General features: G+C 46.4%; 2 protein-coding genes across 2 annotated transcripts; both read right to left on the reverse strand.

The window, feature by feature from the left end:
• Window positions 1-1,747: 1,747 nt before the first annotated feature.
• LOC127313636 (non-specific lipid-transfer protein A-like) lies at window positions 1,748-2,412 on the reverse strand. Its single transcript, XM_051344118.2, has 2 exons — window positions 1,988-2,412; window positions 1,748-1,877 (listed from the first exon to the last, which is right to left on the reverse strand). Exons 1-2 carry the CDS (start codon window positions 2,353-2,355, stop codon window positions 1,868-1,870), a joined length of 378 nt encoding a protein of 125 aa, XP_051200078.1. The 5' UTR covers window positions 2,356-2,412; the 3' UTR covers window positions 1,748-1,867.
• A 1,596-nt stretch (window positions 2,413-4,008) lies between these two features.
• On the reverse strand, window positions 4,009-4,690 carry LOC127313635 (non-specific lipid-transfer protein 1-like). Its single transcript, XM_051344117.2, has 2 exons — window positions 4,237-4,690; window positions 4,009-4,123 (listed from the first exon to the last, which is right to left on the reverse strand). Exons 1-2 carry the CDS (start codon window positions 4,608-4,610, stop codon window positions 4,114-4,116), a joined length of 384 nt encoding a protein of 127 aa, XP_051200077.1. The 5' UTR covers window positions 4,611-4,690; the 3' UTR covers window positions 4,009-4,113.
• Window positions 4,691-10,466: the final 5,776 nt, after the last annotated feature.

Below are 10,466 nucleotides of genomic sequence, written 5' to 3' on the forward strand. Positions count from 1 at the left end.
GAGTATGATCATGATACATGTTTGCAAATGGTTTCTTGTGTAAGTTTCGAATATATTTATATGATTATATGGCGTAACAATTAATAAAAAGAAAAAAATGTATAAAATTGTAACATCATATAACTTTAAACAAACATGAAAAATGGAGTGAATATAAGTTCCTAGGAGCAATAGTATTCTTCAAAATATGATAGCAACAACATAATAACAAGTGCCTCGCATAATCTAGTCTTCTTCTTCTTCCTACTCCCGGCCTCCAGCCCGTGAGTGCTGCATCAAAAAGATTTAAAAATGAGCAAATTGACAGAGAAATGGGGGAACTAAGATCAAGAGGGAGGACTCAAAGGCCGGACTTGGCAGCCAGACGGGCGGGAAGGGACCAGCTTTACCTGTGCGTCCCGTCCTGCTCAGTGGTGCTCACTGACCTGCAGAGAGAAGTCGTGAGGGACACACGATTCGGCAGGGAAAAGGGAGGCCGAGGTTGAGGGAAACGGCGGGGAATGCCGGTGGTCGCTAGGTGACACCGAGGGAAGGGCGGACTGCGGGATCTACCTGCGGGCGCCGCTCGATCTGCCAGGGTGGCCGGTGCTAGGTCGGGGGCGTCGGGTTGGGGAAGACTCGTGTGTGTGAGTTCTCAATGCCAAGCGATGTCTAGCTCTGGGGCTGGACTTTCGGGATGAAACTCTCTCCACACTAACCGGGCCGGCGAATATTAAGCCCGAATACATAGCTTCAATGTCTAGTACACCCAAACGGCTCAAATTGAGGTATTCGGGCTATGAATGCCCCAATATCCAATGCCAAGCCTCAATACAAACATCCAAACACTGCCTTCAAGTTTAGGTTGAAAATCGACGATCAGACATTCATTGGTTGGTAGCGGCAATGGCCGTCCCTCTAAGCTCCGACACCACGTCGTTCTTCTCGGTGTTGGCATATGATGTACCCTCCCCTAAGTCTACTGCTCGTTGGCGGCTTGTTCTACGCTCTCGACTCTGGTGAGGTGGTCAACAAAGAAGACGACTGTCGTGGTCTGATCATCTCTCTTCTTCTCTCTCGGAACCGGTACAAGATGAAGAAAGGGAAAATAAAGGGATGCAAGGATATGGTGTTGGTGGGGCCTACACCCATGGGACGTGCATCATCGAGGGTCACCTTGGACACTGTATTTCTAAACAATATCGTGGAATGTGTTTGAGAGGAAGTATAATTAATTTCTTCTAGAGAGGTGGGTTTTTCTAATTAAGTAGGGCACCCCTACACCTTCACTCATTTTAGACATTTTTTGGTGTGCCCAAAATTTGGAAAAAAAATATCAACACATTGCAATACCAAATTTACATTGATATGTGAAGTTTGAGGTTAAAAAGTTGAGCTATTTGAGAGAAAAAAAAACAAATTTGATGGATTTTTTCACATATATCTGCTAGTACTAGTTATTTGTTTGTAGACCACGTACTATAAGTTTTTCTCTGAATATTTCAGTGTGACATAATATAATCTTATAATACACTCACCCTTTTGTACATTCTTGTGTGGTGATTTATTGCCAAAACAAAAATCAAAATTTAGTGAGGGTGGAGGAGTCATATGGTGCTCACTCACAACTTTTCCTTCTTCTAAAAAATATTCGAGAGGAAGCAAATTAGTTCTAAATAAATGTTTCAGAGGAAACACATGCTGAGTCTTTAGTCAAAAAGTCTTCACAAGATTATTGCATCGCTTACTTCTCGGATAACAAGTGAAAGGGGGTTGAAGAAAAGATCAGAAAAAAGAAAGAAGAAAAAGAATTCCCCCAGTCTGCGCGTCTTCTTATTCGATGCTCTTTGTTAGGCGTCGTAGACTGATTTGTTAATGAGCAGTCAGCTTATGGAATCCTGCAGAAAAACTAGGTATTTTTACGAACTACTTCTCCAAAACTAATTAAGAACACAATTGAACTTGAGCATCAAACGTGAACAGCTAGTGTATGTTGGTAGGTACATACCGCGAGCACTTGAAGTAGTAGCTGCTCGGAAGGAAGGTGATACGGACGCCGCACTTGGCGGGGAGGCTGTTGACGCGGTCGGGGATCACCTTGCCAACGGCGACCATCTCAGAGTGGATGCACGCGCAGAGAGCCCGCCGCCGGTCAGCCGTGGGCGCCATGTCCTTGATGTCGGCGAGCCCCCTGCAGCAGCGGGGCGAGAACTTGTCCTCGAAGCCGGAGACGTAGGCGATGCAGTCCCCGAACGCCGTCTGGGCGACGGCACAGTCGTTGTTCTCCGGCCCCGCCTCGGCTTCCTGCCACCTGCCGGCGAGGAAGAGGAGAGCGGCAACGGCGGCCAGCGCCGGGAGGTAGCAGGTAGGCGTCATGGTGGTGGTTGCGTTGCACCGGATTGATGGATGGCGATATACGCGAGTGCGTGCCGATCGACGAGGCATGCGTCAACTAGCGTCCAGGATTTATAGGGAATGTTTGGCGGGGATGGAAACGTTTCTTTCTTGTTCTCAGCTCAACGAACGGCACAGGTTACTATTGATTTTTTATTTTTTTTGAGCTGAGGTTACTATTGAATTGACACAACGTTACATAGCAACGCATGCAGGATTAATGGCCCGGTAATTTCCTTTTGTTTTTAGAGCGCGAACCATGCACTCTTTAGGGCATCTCGAGCTAGCGCCAGATCAATTTCGGTCATAAAAGGTATTCGTTTTAAATTTTAAATTTGTTTGAACCGTGCCATAGACATGAAATTGGGCATATGACCAGACTTGTCCATTTGGGTCGGGGCGGCCCAACAGCCCAACACATTTTAGGTTTTGATAAATACTAGTAATAAAAAGTAATTTACATAGAGCGAAAAAAGAAAACTAAAATAAATATACCCTAACTAACTAGAGTTTGCGTCGTTGCCACCTATTACTTGTCGCCGAGGTCGATGAATGCATGCAGCCCCATTAAGCCAGCGTAGAAAGACGAAGCGGGCACTATCAAGCAGGCCCGAGGCTGCGGAGGGAGGACACGCGCTGCTTGTTGCAAGTCCTCATCTGATGCATTTGCAACCCAAATTCATGCAAAAAATCAGGTCGCCGCGGGCACATTGGTCTATTTGCGTCGAGCCGATTAGCTAGATCCTAGTCCTAGCTATCCTCTTGTTCGCACACACCAAAACAAATGTAATTGATCTGTTTACGTCGGGCCGCTAGACATGACTTTACCACGGATACCGTTTCATTGCTCCTTCCGATATAACAATGTTCTGCTTTGGCTCGTCAATGAATCTTATGTAGCTTACATCTCCCAAACAAGAAACAACAGTTCGCTTTTGGCCTTTTTGGGTGAACTTGTTTGCAAAACCCTACAATTGATCTGAGAGAGAGGTTTCACTCGAGAGATGGAGATGCAATCGAGAGGATACTTACAGCTGAGAGTCACGTAGTAGGGAGGGAGGCTGTAGTCGAGAGAGCATGCTTGCAGCTCGGAACCATCCAGCCGATAGGAAGTTTGCAGCGGAAAGGGACGAATGATATAGTTGGGCAGTTAAATTGTTTACTCCATCTTAGGAGTGTTCCATATGGTTTACTTTGTATGCAGTTTTATATAAGAATATTTTCATTTGGTCCATCCTAATGGAAATTTTTCTTTGTTTCTGTGACATGTTTGGTACACACAACTTTTTAGGAAAATTCTTACATTTTCCCTAAAACACAACCAAATAACATGTAAACATACATTCCTTGGTTTTTTCAAATCCTGTAGGATTCAACATGACAAGATATCCTACTACTGCATTTTTTCTATTATTGCGTTCTAGAAATCATTTGAACCAAAAGAATCCTTAATGCACCTGGACTTCGGGCCATTAGTGATATATTCAACGAAAGCAAAACTGCCAAGTCAAGCTTCAATCACGAGCGAACAGGGAAAGGGACTTCTTAACAATAAGAGGGAAAGAAACCAATGGCAGCATAATTCGATAGCTTTGCGGTAACTTTCTATTCCAAAATTAATTGTCGAATCGTTCAGCCAACTTTTAGGCTACAGAGGGGGAGAAAATTAAAATAAATGCAAACTACATAAGTCTTTTATTCCTGATCTTCATCAGGCCGCAAACTGGTTCGGTAATCAGCTCAAGAAATCCTGCAAAGAAGTTAAGCAGTTGTATTAAAGTTTTACGGATGATATAAAAACTTAAGAACAAACTGAAGCACGAACAAACTAAACCGAGTGGTGCATGTTGTACGTTGACGTACCGGGAGCAGTCAAAGCCGAGGTTGGTCGGGAGGAAGGCGATGCCGCGGATGCCGCACGCTGCGGGGAGGGCGGCGACGCGTCCGGACTTGATCTTGCCGGCGGCGAGCATCTCCGACAGGATACAAGAGCAGAGGGCCCGGCGCTGGTCCTTGGTCGACGCCAAGTCCTTGACGGCGTCGAGACCCCTGCAGCACCGTGGAGTGATCTCTTCGTCCACGCCCATGATATAGCCAGTGCACTCGCTGAACGCGGTCTGGGCGATGCTGCAGTCGCTCTTGTCGGCCGATGCATCGGCGGCGGCGCCGGCGACCAGGACGGATACGACGACGAGGAACACGACGGCGATGGACGGCGAGTGGCGGGTCGGCGTCATGGTGTTGTGGTGGTTGCGCTGTACCTACGCACACCGGATTGATGGACAAGAGAAGGAGGATGCGACTTGCTATTGCGGTATTGCCTTGGATCGAGGCGTGCTCGGTTTTTGTAGAGGAGCTGCGAGGCGCGCGATGGAAACAGAAGATTCCTGCATTGTCTGGTTGATTGTCACCTAATTAAAGAGATGCTAACGGCAATTGGGAAGGAAGAGATTAATGGCGTAAGTTCCTGCTTTGTTGTTTCAGGAAGTAGAGATAATGACATACTTTTCTGCTTCGTTTACTGATTTCATTCCTTTTAATGAAAACACAACAATTCATTTTTTACGTAGAACTATGCGTTTTTAAATGGGATGCTTCGTGTACTGATTTCATTCCTTTTAATGAAAAAACAACAATACCTTTTTACGTAGTATGCGTTTATAAATGGGATGCTTCCTTTCCTGATTTCATTCCTTTTAATGAAAACATGGCATTTTTCCTTTTTTTCCGTGGACTTGATTCTTGCAGGACCGTGGGCTTATGGGCGAATAGCCCAGAATCAGTAAATCTTCTATACCTAATAATAAAGGAGCTAACGCTTCCTTGGTTTGGTTCGTTTCGTCCGTCTGTTGTTTCCGTCGTGCATCGCCTCATCGCAACGTTTCCGAGCTTTCGCGATGGAATCGTGACATGACCGGATACGTTCCAATCTGATACGATGAGTCCCGTGTATATATAAAGAACCAAGCCCAAGCCCTACACTCCAAACAGACCTCTCCGCTCAACGCGTACGTCCTCCTGAACCGAGATGAGGCGATCAAGGAGGAACACCTACGAAAACTCATTTTTACAGGCAACGGTATGTGTCGGAGTACCATCCACCATATATTATGATTTGAGATTGGTGAGACTACTTGTCTCTTTTTAGCAAAACTGAAACATAATTGAAACAAATTCAAACAGTAGAAAATGTTTCACAAGTTTCAGAAACACGTGAGAAACATATGTGAAACTTTGTGAAACACACTTTAAACACTAAATAATTTTTCACAAGTTTCAAACATGTTTCATAAATTTCAAACATATTTCACAAATTTTTGGGAAAAAGATCAGCATGTGGATGACGTCAGCATGATGTCACCACTCCGGTACCTACCGTAGCCGGTAGAATCGCTGTGTTCGGAACACCTAGGGTTGCCAAAGAACCAGAGGCCCAAAGTCGTCGCTAAGCTGCGGCCGCCCGGTCCCTCTTGCTCCTATCCCTATACGGCCGTGTCTTCCTCGCTGGCAGAAGTCAGCTAGGCAGAGAGCCGGCTCGAGGTGATCCATGTTGCTCCGCCTCCGGTGGCGCGATGTGACCGGCGAAACCGCCGCTTTCGTTCTCCGGCTCCCCATGATGACCTACTTCGCATGCATGGCACCGATCGTCAACGAGCTTGCCCAAGTTCGTGGGTCCGTACAACCGTACGTCGCCCTAACTACTACAATCGCGCAAATTCTGTTGCCGATCGATACGTGCGCAAATCATCCTCGGTTAGGTTTCCTTAATTGTCGTGCGAGCTCTCTCTGGTCGACCTCGTCTATTCCCGAACGGACAAGATTGTGTGGTTGTCGATATCGGTTTCTTTCGTTTGGTGCCGGCAAAGAAAAGTGAGTATCATGTCGGCGCGTTTAAGTGCCTGCCCGCGTACGCGTTGAGGGCTGCTGTCAACTGCCGCGGCCGCGCAAAGATTTTCATGCCCGTGGAGTTCTTTGGAAACGTTCATATCAGATAGCTTCACAGCATGCAGCTAGCAACGGGGGAGCGCACGCGTGCGAAAGCAGCACCGCAGCAGGGCACGCATGAAGCTGCTGTAGTGGGACGCCGACGTTGTGCGCAAGAGAACAAGGGAAGCCGGCAAGCTGCTGCAGCGTTTCCTCTCTAATGTTATTATACCTGAGTTTGCAATGTCCCCGGGCACTGGTGATGCTCAACTATCAATTCAATATCCCCAAAAGCTTCGGTTATCTGGTATTTACAAGTCTACTCTAAGAAGATTCAACATCAACATGAACATATACTTGAGCATTTGTTTACATGTGGTTTCTGCAAGTGCTTTATTTGTTTCCACCACTCCTCAAGATATTGCCAATGGAGTTTCCTCGCAGCTTGCACAATACCGAATCTGCGGATCGATTGGTGGGGTGCAACTTGCAAAATTGTTTTGAGAGGCATACGTCCCTTTTTTTTAACCACGTGTAGTGCTAGCTTGCAAGACACTTTTTAAGCTCCAAGTATATTTATTTTCCCGACACTAGTGGAAAACAGGCCTAATGTCGCGGGCCGTAAGACCCTTTTGTCGCGGGTGGCCAGCCGCGATAACGGGGGCGCGATAAAAGGCCCTACCTTTTGTCGCGGGTCGCTTACCACCCGCGACATAAGGTCCACCACGTGGCAGCCACGGGGCGCGCAGGGGACACCCCCTTTTGTCGTGGGTGGTAATACAGCCCGCGACAAAAGGCCCTCTACGTGGCGCGCGCAGGACGCTCCTCCTTTAGGGTTTGAGGGGTGCAGCCACCCCCCTCCCGCCACCGCCCCCTTTTATTTCATTTTTTCATTTCAAAATAAAATTTTCATATATTTGAGCGCTACTGCAGAAGCTGTACACATTCATGCATTATATATAGATCGTGCAAACAAATATTCGAAGCAAAAGTCTATTCGTAGACTCCTTACATATACATGGAGTTCACGACTACCGGGACTAGAGCCCGTCGTCTATTCAAACTATTACATGGGGATCATGACCATTTGCTATTTGGACTAAACCTGCCTTTGTCGTCTATAATTTCTCTCATCAGAAGTCTCGCCACTTCCTCCGCAATTCCTAGTAGGTGTTCGCGTGGTTCGAGCTTCTCCCGCATGAACTCGACCTATATAGGAAAATGAGATGAATATGACTATATCAATCTTGATAACGAAATATTGACGATAATAAATTAAAGTTGTGAATGTTATTGCTTACGTTGAATTTATTATCGTTCTTCTCAGTGGTTAACATGCGAATGTACTCGCAAACGTAGTATTCACATAGATTCGTCCCCTGTGGCTGCTGGTCGCACGGTACAGGAGTAAATGTTAGCTTCTCTGCGAAGTTACCCTTATTGCGCTTCTTGAAAACTCTTCAAACCCTGCTAGGCAAAAGAATGATTGAATGAGTGTATAATTAATTGATATCTCACGAAAGATATAGCGCGATAATTAATGATTGAAATTACCTCTGGAGCAACTTCTGCAAGTCAAGGAACCCTTCCAGGCCTCTACTCAATGGGTCCCTTACTTCAACTATTCCCTTATCAACTTGAATGTCTAGCAGAATCCAGTGAAAACTGCACATGTTTATATATATATATATATATATATATATATATATATATATATATATATATATATATACGTCATGAATTACACTTAACATCGAGCAAGAAAAATTGAATGTGTACAACAGATCAGTAAGACTCTCACCTGTAGTTGTAAGGAAACAGTATTGAATCACAGAAATGTTGCTCCGTTATAAACCTTAGTAGGTTTCCCCCCGTTTCTTCGTCTTTATCCCTTACCGTGTCATGATGTACTTTATCTGGGTCAACAAACCCAATATTGGTTATATTCTTTATTCTGTATTCATCGATCTTCAGTCTGCATAAGAGAGTACATAAGATATAGTGAGTATATGCAATGAACAGGAACAACTGAATGAACAGGAACTTATATGTAGTTAACAACTTACAAGCAATAGCAGCTCATGAGAGATTTGTCGAGGGAGTCTAAATTGAATAACTGCCAGAGTTCGGAAATCTCAATATGGAGAACCTCCCTTCGGAAGTAATATGCATCTGGGATATTCGCCACGATGAATGTCGTGTTCTCCTTGCACACATCAAGGTACCACTGATGCAAATTCCGCATATGCGTTGGCAGTTGACGCAGCTGCTCTCTGCTGACCAAGTCGGCCCCGTAGACAAATTTAGGGGCTATATCAGCAATGGGTAGTGCACCATCTTGGGAACCCAGCAATTCCTCCACAGTACAGCCCATTTGAGCCGCTAGCTTCAGGGTTTCTTCCATATCGATACCACCATGTCCCTGGTACACCGAGGGAACATCTAACACTTTGAGGGGTGGGATCGATTGTTTGGTCTGTTCTCCGAGCTGGGGAACTTTCTTTCTTTTCGTGCTTGTTGTCGTCGCTTGCTTGGCCTTGAGGGGTGCACTCGATTGCTTCCCGGCTACACTTCTAGTTGATGATTTGCTCGTGCTAGCACTATCCTTCTCTTTGCTCTGCTCAATTACCTTCGCAAGTGTGCGTGTATAGTCACCCTTCTTCTCGTGTAAGTCATATTGCGATGGTGTGTTCAGAAAATCAAGAGCATATGCTAATTGCTTCTCTGTATATGGTGCTAGGGGCTTGGGTTTCTCCTTATGAAAATGCTCATGATTGTGTTTGTTTACAATAGCATCAGTTTCCTCTTCAGTAAGATCGTAAGGACGGGGGGGGGGGGGGGAACCTTTGGTACTCTTGGGAGGGGCGACAGTCGGCGGACAGGACTCTTGAAACTCTTCCGCTTGGGTGCATGCCGAGTCTTAGTGGGCGCAGGCGGCGGCGCAGGAGATGAAGATGAACTAGGGATGTGGTGGTCATACTCATGGGGTGATGGTGGCATGTGACCACTCGGAGGAGGTGATGGTGACCTGCGATCACTTGGAGGAGGTGATGCTGACCTGCGATGACTAGTAGGGGGTACCCAGCCTGGAAGCCTGATGTTTTTCTTCTCCCAAAGAATGAGGTCACCCAGTACGTCTTCGAGTGTAACCTGACCTTCACCTCCCTGGATTTCAAGCTGCAATGACTCAAACGTCGGTACAATTGAATCCACCCCGACACGAGCATAGCCAACTGGAATCTCATTGCAACGCCATAGTGCCGGCTCACCTTCAGGTCCTAATGCAGGTAAAACATAGCCGACCGCCACCTTAAGAGATATGTTCCTGAACACCTCATGGAGATCACAGGGTGTTTGCTCCTTGATTCCATCCATGGGGTAGCCAGGACCGCAATCTATCATCCGTGTACATTCAGGTGGGGCCTCCGAGTCAGCCACACTGCTGCTTCGCCGCTGAGATATGCCGGCGGTATTATCTGGCTCGCGCCGTCCTTTAAGTTCGTCAATCTCCCGCTGCTGCTGCTGAATCTCCCGCTGCTGCTGGTCAAGTCGGCGTTGGAACTCGATCATCCGGTCATTCTGCACCTCCAGCTGGCGTTGTTTTGCTCTCGCTCAGCTTCTATAAGTCTCCGCATCGTCCGGAAACCCAAGCGACCACGGATAACTAGGGCCGAAGCCTCTTGTTCGTCCTCCCTTTTCAGGATTACCGAGGACAAGCGTCAGCAAGTCTTTCTCTCTATTGGGAACAAACTTCAATTTTCCCGAATTAATATCTGCCGTCACTTGAAGCCATTTTTCCCTGGGTATCTTAACCTTGCTGTCACTTTGAACAAGGTTCCCTGTCCGCATGTCATACTCACAGCCATGCGCAAGGAACCAATTTCGAGCCCTCAAATCCCAGTTTTCTCGGATGGGTTCTGGAATGATCCCATTCCGTTGCATCTCAGCCTCTTGTTCATCACACTTAGGCATGGCTACTTGGTAGCCCCCTCGCCCCGTATGATGGTGATATGTCTTTTCGCTTGCATTCTTCTTGTTTCTCTTTTGACAATGCAACAACATCCTCTGAGCTCTTGTACTTCACAAATGCATCCCAGTTATGCTCCTGCTTCGATAGATAGCCTTCGAATTTTGGAGGCTTGTTGTCCTCCTTATAATTTGCCCATAAC

Source organism: Lolium perenne, chromosome 7, assembly GCF_019359855.2.
Source record: "Lolium perenne isolate Kyuss_39 chromosome 7, Kyuss_2.0, whole genome shotgun sequence".
NCBI classification, from domain to species: domain Eukaryota; kingdom Viridiplantae; phylum Streptophyta; class Magnoliopsida; order Poales; family Poaceae; genus Lolium; species Lolium perenne.